Consider the following 16,605-nt stretch of genomic DNA (forward strand, 5'->3'; position numbering starts at 1 on the left):
TAACTATGGGGAGGAAGTGGGAGGGGAGCTGTTGCATTGTGGTAAACTGTGGTCAATGACATGAGACAAAGTATATGTGAACTGCTGTAAGAAAGTGAATTTGCTCTGTAAATCTTCACCCAAATCACAATAAAAAAAAAAAATTAATTAATTAATTAAAAGAAATAAATAAAAAGAAACCCTATGGCGGTCGCTATGAGTTGGGTTTTTTGGTTTATTTTAAATTTTCTATAATTAAAAGTTTTAAAACTCAATTCCTCAGAGAGGCCTTCCCTGACCAGCCTAAGGAATATTACCTCTCCCAATTATTTTCTAACACTGTACCCTATTTTCTTCACAGCATTTATCACAATGTTATTTTATATATTTACTGGTCTGCATATCTCTGCCAGAATTTAGTATTTATGAGAATGCTATGTTTTGCTCACTGTATCTCTGGGTTGTAGCTGGCATACAAAGGTACTTAATAAATCTTTGTGGCATTGAAGGATAGATGGACAGATAGACAGACTAAAGGGCAGAAACACAGTCTGGGGCTAACAAAGATATACATTTATGGCAATACACTTCCCTTCCCCAAAATGATAGAAAAAGGGATCTTGAAGTGAAAGGAGATTTAACTATCAATCCATTGGGGTTTTAGGGCCCAGCTGACTTTGAGTTTACCTGTTTCTTGAAGTGCATGAGAAGAATAAACTAGATATAATTGGCTTAGCCATGGACCCTTTCTTTGAATGAAATCTCATGAGATAGCCCAGTATGTAAATGGAAAGAGAAAGAAAGGACAAAAGCAGATTTGTTTATTGTTAATAGTTCAGTTTAAAAGAAAAAAAAAAAAAGAAAATCATCCAGTGGTTATGTAGAGTCCAAGAAAACCTGTCCCAGCAATGCCAACTTAGAGGTAAAGGGCTGACTAGGACAGCTGAGAAGTGGGATTTTCTGCTTGACAGGTTTCTTCTCCCTTGCCCTATCCTGGTTTTTAGGAGAGGAGAATGTTCCTGGCCCAGCTTGGGGTTCCCATGTTCCTGAACTCACAGTCTTTTTCTGAAATCTTGATCTGTTCCGTTTGAGAGAGTAGAATTCCCTCATCAAATCTTCCACTTCCCACTGCTCTTCCTTCAGTCTCTGGCAACAGTGCAGGGCAGCAGGGTCGATGGGGTGTGCTTCTGTGTTGAAGATGTAACCCCCAGCCCCCAGGATGCACTCCCCATAGGGGGTTATCACAGCATCGAAGGTGGAGCCGTTGTTGTGGATGAAGTTAGTTGGATCAAAGAGAAGGTAGAGGTATTTCACAGTCTCGGCCAGAAAGAACGACTCCATGCGGTTGTCAAGCTTGTGGTCTCGAAGGTCTTTGATCTGCCACGTGGGAGAAGGAAGCAAGTCAGAACAGCATCATGGTGCAGTAGAAAGGGTCATGTGAGCCATTAGGAGTCCCAGCTCTGCCACTAAGAGCCGAGGGCTTTTAGGCAAACTTATCAGAGTCTCACCCTTGCTCAAGCCACCATCATGTCTTACCTGGATTATCATAATAGCTTCCAAATAGACTTCTTGCTTCCATATGTGTATCATAAATCTTACCTATCACTCCTCTACTCAAAACTCTCCATTGACACCCCATTTCACATTGACTGAAAACCGAAGTCCTTACCGGGGCCTAACAGGCTCTACATGATCTGGTCCCTGCCACCTCCCTGACCTCACCTCTTACCACTCTCCTCCTTGCTCTTGCAGCTCCAGCCAAACTAGCCTTCCAGTTTCTTGAGTTCAGCAAACATATTCCCACCCTAGGTTCTTTGCATTTGTTGTTCTTTCAGCTCCAATGCTGCCCAACTGCTGTACACAACACTGATAACTTCCTATCCCCCATATGCTATCTTTTTGTGACTAAAAACAGAGATCTAATCATCCTTTTTAATGACAAGACAGTATTCCGTAGAACACTTAGCTCATTCCCCTTGATGGACATTAAAGTTGTCATCGTGTTTTTGCTATCATAAACAAGGAAGGGGTCTTATAAAGAAAAATTCATAGTGAGTTTACAGTCATAGATGAATAAGATGGCTTGTTATAAACATTTACTTTAGCTTCTCGGAATTAACAATACTTTTTCTTAAAACCAACTCTCAGTGGTATTTATTTTATCCCCAAAGATATGACTCAAATACAGACTTGATGTACCAAGAACTATTATTCTCTTACCCTCTTTGACAAAAGCCAAGAAGTCAGAGGTCTGTTCCACTATTCACCTTGGAAAACCTCCAAAGGCTTCATTTCCATGGAAGCAAATCGAGCATTCCTAAGACGGCCCCAGTGGGCTTATATGCTCAGCTTTCCAGAGAATCCAACATATTAGAAACCAAAACATAGCACTGCTGAATTTCCCCTACACATATATGTCCTTATCCTTACTTTTAAAACATATGCCCACGTTTTACTTATAGAATAAAACCCCACTACAAAATCTTGAAAGAAAATGTTTATTTTTTAATCCCATACTTTGAAAAACCTCTGTAGGCTTTTTGGTGAATCTTCTTCTAGACTATTTTCTTACACATCTGGTTTCTACATGTCTGGAATCATTGTTTACTTGTATCTGCCGACTTGGGCTTTATAAAGATGGGAGATGGCTCCCACCCATGACCTTGTCAGCCTTTTCTCTTCAGAGAAGCCAGAGTGACATTCCTAAAGCACAAATCAGATCATGTCACTCTTCAGCTTTAAGCCCTACAAAGGCTTCCGACTTGAAGCAGAACAACATGCAGATTTTTCACCATGGCTTATATGAAGCCCTACACAACCTGACTTGTCCGCCTCTTGAACCTCATCTCCTCCTCCTTTGTTCTGTGCTCACTCCACTCCAGCCACGTTGGTCTTTTTTTTTTTTTTTTTTTTTCCTGTTTCCCACATACATGCTTATAGTCTACATTTTTTACTAAAATGTCAACTTCAGGGAGCAAGGACTTGGTCTTTCTTCACCGTTATGACCCTTGGGCCAACCATAGTGCCTGGCACGTCAAAGACATTCAATAAATATTTGTGAGATTAGTTGCACTGTTCTGTGAAGAGTCCCCAGGCTTAAATATAGGGCCATAAGACTCTGGATTTCCCTTCCTAAAACTCATTTTGTAGGCTCTTTTCACAAAACCCACCTGCAAAGTGGCCTACTGAGACAAATAAAAGATCTCTGATACAGGAAGAATGCCAAGGCCATGAAGTGGAGACCCCTGGGAACGAATGCTAGCTCTACCTCTTGTAGATATGTGACCCTTAGCAAGGCTCTTTGCTTCTCAGTTCTTCAGTTTCCCCATTGTTTTGGTTCTCTAGTGCTGCTACAAGAGAAACACCACTCGTGGATGGATGACTTTAACAAACAGGGATTTATTCTCTTACAGTTAAGGAGACTAGAAGTCTGAGTTCAGTGTGCCAGCTCAAGGGGCTAGGTGAAGGCCCCTCAACCTTTGGGTTTCAGGCCCAGTGAACCTGGAGACAACTCTTAACTCAGACAGCTGCTAGCTGCTGAGGCTGACAAACCCAAGGTTGCCAAGTACAATGGCACAGTCCCAAGACTATCAAGCAACCTGGCAGGCCACTAGTTCAAGTCCAGAAGTAGTCCCAAGATGGGCAGGCAACATGGCAGGCTGCTGAATGAAGACTCAGTTAAATGCAGGATCCAAGCATGCCAAAAGTTAGAGCCCTTTCTCAAAGCTTCTAATATACTGAAAGCAGACCACATCCCTAAGGCAGCTACTTAACTGCTCACAGCAGATGCCACCATGGAGTTGATTACCAGTCTCATGATGGGCAATAACCACATGCAGCGGCCCAGCCAAGTTGATACACAACCTTAACTACCATATCCATCTATAAAATAAGGGTGTTATCACTTTTCTAAGGTCCCTTTCAGGGTTGATATTTCAGGACTCCCAAGGTTCCACTCTTAAATAGGCCTCTTCAGCAGCAGAGATACTGCCCAGTTGTTGGGCCCCTGGAAACACTTACTGTTGCAAATCCACACTCCACCTTGCTGATTTTTTCAATAGATTCCACAGCATCTCTTCCAAGTTCTAAGAGGGTAGGGTCCCCCGTGGCGCGGTAGAGGTACATGGCACTCTCAATGAGCTCTGCAAAGTCCAAAGCAGACCCTCATCCAATGGCTGAGGAAGAATGGCTCGGGGTCCACTCTGGGGTATAACTTGTCCACAAGGCATCCCCCCATAACTTGTCCACAGGGCTCCTAACTAAAAGGACATGGGACAACTTACCCAGTGCTGAGTCTTCAGAGCCAATGTACCCAAAGCCTGAAGCTTAGTGGAAACTGCATTAAGGCTGACCACAGACTCCCATCCCAAGGGGAAAAAAAGGCAGTGAGGTTCTGGCATAGAGGAGGTTCTGAGACAGACACACAGATAGACTGTGAGTGGCCAGCTTGGACTCTTGAGGACCCATAAGTCAAAGATGGCCTAGCAAACAAGATTGAAAATTCCTGACCCCATGGAGAGCCATATAAACCCAAAACATGGGAGAGAAGTAAATTTCTATCTTATTTAAGCTGCTATTATATTTATATGCTATCACTCACAGCCTAACTTAATCTTAAAACTAAAAAGGGGTATGAGTCTATGTCTAGAACAAGGTGACAGTCTCGCCCTGCTCTCTACAACTGGAATATGATGTTCAGGTATAAGCCCCATCTTAAGGTGAAGATTAGGGAGAAAAAAAAAAAAAAAAAAAAAAACAGAAAAGAGTATTAATCCTGGAGAAAGAAAATCCAGAAAAATGTATTAATTGCCTTCAAATATCTGAAAAGCTGTCTGTTATGGGAAAGAAAGATTCAGCTTCTGGGGTATCCCCACTTGGTTGCAGTTCCAGCTTAATATAATTTCCTACTTTACTCATCCTTTTTCAGAGAAGAACCCCTCACCTTTCCTATGTTAACCTCCCTTCCTGATCTTCTCTTTTCCTGTTTCTTCCTGGGCACTTTTCATCCTTCTGATTTATGGCTCAAACTCTATTTATTACTTTGATGGAAAAAGTCCCTGCCTGACTCTCCTACTTTACCCTCCCCTAACCCCATGAACCCTAGAGTACTGCTAATCTAATCCCTTATGTTCTAATTGCTTATATATTCTAAGATACAGATTAGTGCATGTTTACTGGTAAGGGGGGGATACTATGTGTTCAAAGTAAGACAAGATAAGCTCTCATGGGAAGCCTCCCTTTCTGCTTCTAGTAGCCAATTCAGTCACTGTACCCAGAACCAACCATCTTGTTTTTTCTTCCTCACAGTAGGCCTAAGTAAGTTTTCACTCCCTGTACATTTGGCCAACTCTAGAGGATGGTAACAGCCCAAGGTTTAGATTTGGCCTTAGGAGGAGGTAAAGGCCCCCAGAAGCCTTTAGGTTCCTGTGCTCCAACACTGCTTATCAAAGACATGTATAAGAGTGTCTCATACTGTTGTACACAGGGTCACTATGAGTTGGAATTGACTCGACAGCACCTAATAATAACAAGAATAGAGTGAGACACTGGACAATCTAATTATAGAGTAGGATCTTATTTCCCACACACTATTGTTTTAGGGTAGGAAGGGTGACTGAACTAAGGCATTCCTGGATTCCTAGAGGTGGTGCTTTGCTTTCCACTGATGCTTTCCTGTCAGCCTGTCCTGCAAATGGAACAGGTTGCCCTGGTAAGAGTGAGCTCCCTGTGGTGGTAACTGAGCGAAGACTGGATAACCACAGGGATATGATATGATAGGGGATAATTTGACTGCTAACCAGAAGGCCGGCAGTTCATACCCACTGGCCACTCCTTGCAAGGAAGATTGAACAATCTACTTCCGTAGAGATACCACCTCAGAAGCCCAAGGAGGGGTTGCTATGAGTCAGAAACAATGTGACGGCAGTGAATTTGGAGTTCAGTGATGATACAGGATATGATGGGGGGGCTTCCTCTACCCCTAAATTGCACAAGCCCACGTGCATATTTAGTTCCAATATAATCATAACACTGGATATGATGCCTTCTGAGAGTTTTATTTTTAAAATATACTCCATGAGAACCAATGTACGAGAAACACCAAGCACAATAGCCTCTAAGGATAAAAAGTTTTACTCCCTCTTCTGCTCCCCCCCCAGACTCCTACCATCATCACTTGGGTTAAAGGAGGAAGGAAATGGGGATGGCGGAAACCACTACAAAGGCCCATTTCACAGCTAAAAGGCAATTCAAGTGGGAAGGTGTTAAGAGTCTTAAGACAATGGTAACATAACCTATTTTGGGGTGAGAGATGACTGTGTGCTGACTAAGCTTCCTTCCTCTGTCCCTCATTCCCTTTCCCTCCTTACAATGTTTAACCTGCCTGAGGTGAATCAGAGGTCATCAGAGCTGGAAAAGTACTTAAGATAGTATCTAGTGTGCTGTCCCTCCCTCTCTGAGTCTTGAGTTCTGGAATGCATAATGGGGAGGTAGGTAAGACTAGATGATTCCTAAGGCCCATTCCAAAGTCTGAACATTCCAGACTATAGAAGCATAACTTATCTGACCCTTTGTAGAATATGCTTATGAAGTTTGCTTACACTTCTAAAATCTCAATGGCAAGAGTATGAACAAAGTCAACCTGGCTTTTCTTCTCCTTCCTACTCACTTCTCCAAACTTGAAATGGCTCAAGATTTTATTTCAAAGTCTGAGTTCCAGTCCTACTTACTACACTAAGCAAGGTCTTGGGCAAGCCATTTCAAACTACTATCCCTCAGTTTCTTTATCCAAAAATATGGGAATAAATACTTCCTAGCAGGAAAATAGGTCCTCTGGTGGTAGTGGCTAAAGCATTTGGCTGCTAACCAAAAGGTTGGCAGTTTGAAACCACCAGATGCTTTATGGGAAGATGAGGCAATCTGCTTCTGTAAAAATTTACAGCTTTAGAAACCCTATGGAGCAGTTCCATCCCATAGGGTCACTATGAATCAGAATCGATTCGATGGCAGTGAGTTTAGCAGGAAAACCACCAAAGCCAAAAGAAACATCAAATGGTGTGTGGATGTGTGGGGGGAAAGATTTGCAACCACTTGTGAAACATGGAGCCCTGTAGAGACATGAGGGTTTGCATTTGGAAAACCAGTCTGTGGGAAGGTGATGAAATGCTGACATGGTGCTCACCTGGACGAAGAGGGTAGCCTTCTCGCTTCTCTACTGTGTATCCCTGAGGAATGTTGTAGAATTCCGGGAGCCCTCCAAACTGCTTCCAAACGGTGTAGTAGTTGAGGAAGGTCCTCATGGCATTGTCAATGTCCCCAACAAGGCTCTGTAGGGAGAAGCAGCTGTTAGGCATGCAGGCAGTAGGCATAAAAACCCACATATAAAACCCCACATACAACTTCTGCCAAAAGAGAAAGCAAAGGCTTTGGAGCCAAAGGCCTATGACCAAACACTGAGTGGACTGTTTACTCACTGTGTGGCCCTGAGCAAGACACTTAAGTTCTTTGAATCTCAGTTTCCTCATCTATGAGATGTAAAATACAATACTTGTCTCAAGCAACGTTGTGAGAAGGTTGTGTAGAGTGCCTGGCTGATAGCAGGTGTTCAGTCTATATTTGCTACTGACGGTTTTCAAGTAGATAATTCAGTTATCTGGTTCATAATTCTACCCATACCCATTGCCCTCAAGTCAGATTCAACTCATAGCGACCCCTCCTTGGGTTTCCAGGGCAGCATCACTACGGAAGTAGATTGCCCCATCTTCCTTCCGAGGAGTGGCCGGTGGGTTTGAACCACCAACTTTCTGTTTAGCAGTCAAATGCCTTAGGCACTACACCATCAGAGCTCCCTTCTTAATTCTAAAAACAGAATAAAGATGGGACCGTGCTTAGTTCCACTCCCACTTCATACTCCCAACAGATAATCATTTGTATTAGGTTAACCTTCCAAACATAAGCAAATATGAATATATAATATTTTTCCTATCCCAGGCTTCTGGATGTTTGTTGTTGTTAGGTGCCGTTGAGTTGTTTTCGACTCATAGCAACCCCATGCACAGCAGAATGAAACACTGCCTGATCCCGCACCAGCTCCATCATCCCTGCTAACTTGAGCCCATCATTGCAGCCACCGTGTCAATCCACTTCCGTGAAGGCCTCCCCCTCTTTTGTCGACCCTCCACCCTAACAAGCATGACATCCTTCTCCAGGGAATGGTCCCTTCTGACAACATGACCAAAGTGGGTGAGACAAAGTCTGGCCATGCTTGCTTCCAAGGAGCATTTTGGGTGTACTTCCTCCAGGACACATCTGTTAGTTCTTTTAGCAGTCCATGGTACTTTCAGCATTCTTCGCCAACACCGCAACTCAAAAGCATCAATTCTTCTTTGGTCTTCCTTATTCATTGTCCAGCTCTCACATGCATACGAGGCGATTGGAAATATCATGGCTTGTTTCAGGCGCACCTTAGTCCTCAAGGAGACATCCTTGCTCCTCAGCACTTGAAACAGTTCCTTCACGGTTGACCTTCCCAATGCTACACGTCATCTAATGTCCTGACTGCTGCTTCCATTGGCATCAATTGTAGAACCAAGCAACGTGAATTCTTTGACAACTTCAATCTTCTCTCCATTTATTGTGATGCTGCTCATTGGTCCAGTTGTGAGGATTTTTGTTTTCTTTATATTGAGACGTAATCCATACTGCAGACTGTATTCTTCAACTTCATCAGTAACTGCCTCAAGTCATCCTCACTTTCAGCAAGCAAAGTTGTATCGTCTGCATATCTCAGGTTGTTAATGATTCTTCCTCCAATCCTGATGCCACGTTTTTCTTCATACAGTCCAGCTTCTTGGATTATTTGCTCAGCGTATAGATTGAATAAGTGTGGGGAAAGAATACAACCCTGACGCACTCCCTTCTTGATTTTAAACCATGTAGTGTCCCCTTGTTCCATCTGAACGACGCCCTCCTGGTCAAGGTACAGGTTCCTCATGAGTACAATCAAGTGTTCGGGAATTCCCATTCTTCTCAATGTTATCCATAATTTGTCATGATCCACACAATCAAATGCCTTTGCATAGTCAATAAAACACAAGTAAACATCTTTCTGGTATTCTTTGCCTTGAGCCAAGATCCATCTGACAACCGCTATGATATCCCTTGTTCCACGTCCTCTTCTGAATTCAGCTTGCACCTCTGAAGTTCTCTGTCAATATACTGCTGCAAACGTTTTTGAATTATCTTCAGTAAGATCTTAATTGTGTGCGATATTGATATTGTTCCATAATTTCCACAATCTGTGGGATCACCTTTCTTTGGAATGGGTACAAATATGGATCTCTTCCAGTCAGTTGGACAGGTAGCTGTCTTCCAAATCTCTTGGCATAACCGAGTGAGTGCCTCCAATGGGGCATCTGTTTGTTGAAATATCTCAATGGGTATTCCGTCAATTCCCAGAGCCTTGTTCTTCACCAATTCTTTCATTGCAGCTTTGACTTCCTCCTTCAGTACCATTGGTTCTAGATCATATGCCACTTCCTGAAATGGATGAAGATCAAACAGTTCCTTTTGGTACAGTGACTCTGTGTATTCCTGCCATCTTCTCTTGATGTTTCCTGCATCATTCAATATTTTGCCCATAGAATCTCTCAATATTGCAACTCAAGGCTTGAATTTTTTCAATTCTTTCAGCTTGAGAAATGCGAATATGTTCTTCCCTTTTGGTTTTCAAACTCCAGGCAAGAGTAGAGTTAACTTGTAGGAAAGTGAAGGAACTCCACACTAAAAATAGCTTATTAAATACACCTTTCTGTACTTTTTATATTGTTCATTTAACTATGTTATTGTACCTTCTTTTTTTCTTTTTTCATATAAGTACAGAGAGAGTGCTCTCCTCCTATTCATATAGTTTCATAGTATTCCACTGCTTGGACTAGAATTTAATAGCTATCTGGCTTGATTCCAATCTTCTGCTGTTGCTATTATAATCAATGCTGCAATAAATAACCCTTTACATAAGTCATTTCAAACATATGCAAAGAATATTTCTAAGATAAATTTCAAGAATTTGGATCACTGTCCAGAGGATATATTTGTAATTTTATTAGCTGTTGCCAAGTTGCTATTAATATAAGCTTCCAGGGAAACAGCTGACCTTCTTGACATCTCCACTGGTATCTCATGGATAGAGAAAATGTGACACTTCTGAAACAAAAGTCTTGGTTCCCTCATTTTCCCACAAGTTGACTCTCTACTCTTGCCTCTCTCCCTTCTTAGGGAGATACTACCATCCATCCAGAAGCCTGGTGGTCATTCTTGACGCCTCCCTTCTCTCCAATTTCCACATTCATTCCACCAGTAACTCCTGTCAATTCTCTCTCTAAAACATCAAGATTTTACTCTCTATCTCCAGAGCCACCACCTGGTCACCAGCATTTCACGCCAGGATGACCTCAAAAGTCTTCTCATTGGTCCCACCACTTTCCCTCTTGTTCCTCTCCAATCCACTCTCCCCACAGCAGGCAGATTAAGTAACCATCTTACTACACACACCAGACTCTTCAGTGGTTTCCCATGGGCTCAGAAAAAAATTAAGAAATCTCGCCATGGACCTCAAGGCCCTTGACAATCTTGTCAAGGCCAACCTTCCATTAAGTGATCTTTCTTTCCTAGACTGTGGCCATCTGCTCTTCTTTGTTTCTGATATAAACACCAAGTCTTTCTTACTGCAGGGTCTTCACACGTTTCCTCTGCCTGGAATATCCTCCTCCCACGCCCAATTCTTCACCCTTCAAGTATCAGCATCGATATCACCTCTCCTGAAAGGCCTTCCTTGAATACCCTGCCTAAAGGAGGTTCCCATATTCTCTAACTCAGTCTCTTATTTTCCTCATTGTAACTTATTATTTTATGAGATTGTTTCATTTTTTTTCTTCGTGTCTCCCTGTCTAGACTATAAAGTTCATGAGGGAAGAGCCTGAAAAACAACAAGTGTTCAAATATTTGTTCAGCAAATGAACAAGTTTAACATCTTTAAGCCTCCTTTAAGAGAAGGCCTGGTGGTGCAGTAATTAAGTGCTTGGCTGCTGAGAGGTCAGAGGATCAAGCCCACCAGCCACTCTGCAGGAGAAAGATGAGGCAGTCAGCTTCTGTAAAGATTTACAGCCTTGGAAACCCAATGGGGCAGTTCTATTCTGTCCTACGAGGTCCCTATGCATCAGAATCAACTCACCAGCAATGGGCTTGGTCAGGTTTGGAAGCCTCCTTTTCTCATCTATGAAACATTTACATCACAGTGTGTTGTAATGATTCTCTGTAAAGTGCTTGGCATACACATTATTCTTTATATTTAATTTACCACCTCTATGTCCCAGATAGACTGCCAGGAACTGAACAGATGTTTGGCAAATGCTGGTTCTTAGTGTTATTATTACCTCTCAGAGAAACACCCTCTTCAAACCAGAGAAAGCACATAAATCCTACGCAAACTGAGATGGAACTCTTCCATTACCAAGCTCTTCTTAATTTTTTTATTTTACAAAAATAAAAAACAAACAAACTCATTGTCACTGCCGTAGAGTCAGATCTGACTCATAGTAACCCATCCTTGGGTTTCCGAAGCAGTATCACTATGGAAGTAGATTGCCCCAACTTCCTTCCGAGGAGTGACTGGTGGGTTTGAGCTGCCAGCCTTCTGATTAGCAGTCAAGTGCCTTAGGCACTATGCTACCAGAGTCCCATTTGGAGTTATAGAAATATTAAAATATACAGGAATAAAAAGCTACATATCTTCTTAATGTTACAGTATCAGCCATGTAGGAAGCTCTGGTAGCATAGTACCTAAGGCACTTGACTGCTAACTAGAAGGCTGGTGGTTCAAATCCACCAGCTACTCCTTGGGAGGAAGACTGGGCAATCTTCTTCCGTAGTGATACTGCCTTGGGAACCCAAGGAGAGGTCGCTATGAGTCAGATCTGACTCAATGGCAGTGAGTTTGGTATTTGTGGTTTTATCAGCCATGTACATCTTTGTATTCTTGTATTCTTTAACATACAAGGCCAAATTTTTACTGAGTTCTATCAGTATGTACATACATCAATGGTTTAATGGGTGGTTTTTTATTTATTGTTAAATTTGAAGAATCAAAATTTAACGATCATGCCTAATTCTTCACTATAGTCCAACAGCAATTTTCATTCCTTTGTGTTTCCTTGATCCTTGTCTACCATGTCACGTAACAAAAAAAGAGTTTACATGTTTGTTAATTTTTTTTACTTAAAGGCATATAATAATCCATTACACTAAAATACAATCATTTATTCTTTCCTCCATTATTGGGCATTTGGATCATTTCCGGTATCTCTTTGTGAAGCTCTTTGCTGTATACAGGTTTTATCTTTCCCTCTTGAACTATCTTCCCAGGATACATGTGCAGAAATGGAAATATACAGAGTACTGAAGGGTGTGATCAGTTCTATGGGTTCATTGTACAAGAAGGTTTTCCAAGAGGAATGTAGTCACAAATAGTTTCAAGGGAACAGATTCCCAGACCCTCAACTTTCCTAAAATAGATCTGCCTCAAAACATGCTCGTAACCCAAAAGCAGCTCTCCATTCTCCCCAACCCTTTCACCGCTACTGCCTTTCCGCCATTTTACAAAAGAAAGGTATGTGTGCTACCTCTCACCTTACTATGGGACACTGCCCTGAGGTATAAAAACTTCCTGAGCACTGAACGAGGTAAAATTTAAAACATTAGTATAAACGTTAAGAAAATGAATGCTTCTAACCACTGCGTGGCAAATCCTTTTGCAAATCAGATGGTTTCCAATTCTCTGCTTTCAAAAAATTAAACGAAGAACTGGTCAAGTTGTCAGCAGAGAGATGATTAAAAATAATTTTTGATAACAGGTCTTTTTGTGGGTTTGTTTGTTTTTTTTTTTGGTTTAACCATATAAAAGCAGAACCATATGATAGTCCCTTGCTATGCTAACCAGAAGGCTGGCAGTTCAAACCCACCAGCCACTCCTTGGAAGGAAGCTTGGGCAATCTACTTCTGTTGTGATACTGCCTTGGAAACCCAAGGAGGGGTCGCTATGAGTTGGATCCGACTCAACAGTACATAACAACAACAACAACATAGATAAAAATGAGTCAAACACTGACAATATGGCTCAGTCTACTAGGAGCTCTGGTAGCATAGTGCCTAAGGCACTTGACTGCTAACCAGAAGGCTGGCGGTTCAAATCCACCAGCCACTCCTCGGAAGGAAGGTTGGGCAATCCTACTTTCATAGTGATACTGCCTCGGAAACCCAAAGAGGGGTCGCTATGAGTCGGGGCCAACTCGATGGCAAATAACAACAACAACAACAACTAACTGAGTGGTTTCAAAGAATTGAATGATACTGTAACAATCAAACTACTTCTATTTCCATCTCTTTATTTATGTGACTAAGGCTCCCCAGTACCTATATCTATAAAAATGAAAAGCAGGAAGAAAACTGATGTTTAACCATGTCTCATATTAACAACAGTACAGTCACAAATACATAAACTTATTTAAAAGTCCCACAGGTCTCACTTAGAAATGCATTTCTAATAAAACTGCTTTTAGATTTTCTAATTATTTATCAAAAATCGGAAGACATTTATGTTGTTTTAATCAATTTCATACTAACACAGTCATAACTAAACACAGAAGAAAATAAATTTAATACTCTTAGGGTCACAGGAAACTTTAAAACATTTTAAATTTTTATTTACATGCAAATCTTGTTATAGAGGCCTACGATAGGCTGATCAATAAAATACTTTCAAACACAAATATATTAATAGGGATAAAATTCTGTTGGGGGGAGTAGAATGGAAGTAGGAGTGCAAGGAGAGAAAGGAACAGCATGTTGTCGTCGTTGTTAGGTGCCATCAAGTCAGCTCCAACTCACGGCAACCCAATATACAATGAAACACTGCCTGGTCCTGTGCCAGCCTCACAATCCTTGCTATACCTGAATCTATCATGGCAGCCACTGTATCAATCCATCTCATTGAGGGCCTTTCCCTTTTTCACTCACCCTGCACTTTACCAAGCATGCTATCCTTCTCCAGGGAATGGTACCTTCTGACCACATGACCAAAACAGATAACACGAAGTCTGGCCATTCTCGCTTCCAAGGAGCATTCCATTTTCACTTTTTCCAGGACAGATTTGTTAGTTGTTCTGGTAGTCCATGGTACTTTCAGTATTCTTCACCAACACCACAACTCAAAAGCATCAACTGTTCTTTGGTCATCCTTATTCATTGTCCAGTTTTCACATGCATATGAGGCAACTGAAAACACCATGGCTTGGGTTAGGCGCACCTTAGTCTTCAAAAAGACATCTTTGGTCTTCAGCACCAAAGAGGTCTTTTGCAGCAGATGTGCCCAGTGCAGTATGTCTTCTGATTTCTTGGAGCTCTGGTGGCATAGTGCCTAAGGCATCTCACTGCTAACGAGAGGGCTGGCGGTTCAAACCCACTGCCACTCCTCAAAAGGAAGGTTGGGCAATCTACTTCTGTAGTGATACCTCCTTGGAAACCCAAGGAGGGGTCACTATGAGTCGGATCTGACTTGCTGGCAGTGCATTTGGTTTTTTTGCTTCCATTGGTGTTGACTATTGAACCAAGTAATATGAAGTTTTCGACAACTCCAATCTCCTCTCTACTTATCGTGATACTGCTTATTGGTTCAATTGTGATGATTTTTGTTTTCTTTATGTTGAGGTGTAATCCATACTGCAGATGTAGTCTTTAATCTTCATCAGTAAGTGCTTCAAGTTCTTTTCACATTCAGCAAGCAAAGTTGTGTCATCTGCATATCACAGATTGTTAATGACTCTTCCTCCAACCCTGATGATGTGTTCTTCCTCATATAGTCCAGCTTCTCAGATTATTTGCTCAGCATACAGACTGAATAAGTTTGGTGAAAGGATACAACCCTGATGCACTCCCTTCCTGATTTTAAACCATGCAGTATCCCCTTGTTCTGTTCGAATGACAGCCTCCTGGTCTATGTACAGGTTCCTCATTTAAATTCCTAAGATCAAAAACGTGCAAAGGGCTGTATATAAAATTTAAAGATTTTAGAACAACTAGACCAGTATTTAAGGACCTCTGGTGGTAGTGTAGTAAGGAGCTCTGGTGGCGTGTGCCTAAGGCATTTGACTGCTAACCAGAAGGCTGGTGGTTCAAACCCATCAGCTGCTCTGCGGAAGCTCTGCAGAAGGAAGATGGAGCAATCTAGTTCTGTAAAGATTTGTCACCTTGGAAACACAACAGGGGTCACTATGAGTCGGAATCCACTTGATGGCATTGAGTGTGACTTTTTGTTTGGGTTTCATGGTGGAATGGTTAAGGCATTTGGCTGCTAACCAAAAAGGTTGATGGTTAAAAACCACTAGCTGCTTCATGAAGAAAGATGGGGCAGTCTGCTTCCATAAAGATTTACAGCCTTGGAATTCCAATGGGGGTTGCTATGAGTTGGAATTGACTCAATGGGAGTGAGTTTGGTTTGGGTTTGGACCAATATTTAATGTTATCAACAAGTTCTCTTTCAGCCTGTTTCCATCTGTAGAATAAGAGAGTCAACTAAAAGTAAAGGCACCTTTTTAATCACTCATGGAGCAGTGATTAAGCAATTGGCTGCTAACCCAAAGGCTGGTGGTTCCAACGTACCAGCCACTTTGCAGAAGAAAAGACCTAGTGATCTGCTCCCAAAGATTTCAGCCTTCGGAATCCTATGGGGCAGTTCTACTCTGTCCCACTGGGGCACCATGAGTCAGAACCAACTAGAGGACACACAATAATAAGCTAAAAGTACATTAATGGAGGACTAGTAAATAAAATTTAAAAACAAACCAAATCCGCTGCTATTGAGTTGATTCTGACTCATAGTGATCCTGTATGGCAGAGTAGAACTGCCCCCTAGGGTGTCCATGGCTGCCATATCTTTCTGTCTTGGAGCAGCTGGTAGGTATGAACCACAGACCTTTCAGTTAGCAGCTCAGCCTTTAACCACTGTGCCACCAGGGCTCCTTAAAATAAATTATAGTATATCTATTCAAAGTATGTAGCCTTTAAAAAAAAAGGAAAACTGACCTGTATATAACCATAAAGAATGATCTCCAAGATGTAATCAGGGAAAATAAAAGGTGAAAAGGGAATTATGTTCCTACTTATGTAAAGAAAAGGGAGAATGTAAATATATAGGTATTTATGATTATGAACTTCTGGAAGGACATACAAACTCAAACCAAACCAAGCCCACTGCCCTCAAGCTGATTCCGACTCATAGCGACCCCCTTTGGGTGTCTAAGGTGGTAAATCTCTACAGAAAGAGATTGCCCCGTTTTCCTTCTGCAGAGTAGCTGGTGGATTTGAACCACCAACCTTCTGGTTAGCTGTCAAATGCCTTAGGCACTACACCACCAGAGCTCCTTATATACGGGATATACGTTGTCGTTGTTGTTGTTATGTGCCCTCAAGTTGGACCCTACTCATAGCGACCTCTCCTTGGGTTTCTGAGGCAGTATCACTATGGAAGTAGACTGACCCATCTTCCTTCTGAGGAGTGGCTGGTGGGTTTGAACC

The 16,605-nt window shown here is 41.9% G+C and overlaps 1 protein-coding gene across 1 annotated transcript in view; it reads right to left on the reverse strand.

Annotated features, from left to right (window-relative positions):
* Positions 1-855: 855 nt before the first annotated feature.
* LOC103191738 (ER degradation-enhancing alpha-mannosidase-like protein 2) overlaps positions 856-16,605 on the reverse strand; it is a 39,546-nt gene continuing 23,796 nt past the window's right edge. The window contains exons 9-11 of the mRNA XM_007934592.2: positions 7,160-7,304; positions 4,000-4,121; positions 856-1,356 (exon numbers count right to left, since the gene is read on the reverse strand). Coding sequence (XP_007932783.1) covers positions 856-1,356; positions 4,000-4,121; positions 7,160-7,304 — 768 coding nt within the window. The remainder of the gene's footprint in view (positions 1,357-3,999; positions 4,122-7,159; positions 7,305-16,605) is intronic.

Source organism: Orycteropus afer, unplaced genomic scaffold, assembly GCF_000298275.1.
Source record: "Orycteropus afer afer isolate SDZICR_OR568_19922 unplaced genomic scaffold, OryAfe1.0 scaffold00020, whole genome shotgun sequence".
Lineage (NCBI taxonomy): Eukaryota > Metazoa > Chordata > Mammalia > Tubulidentata > Orycteropodidae > Orycteropus > Orycteropus afer.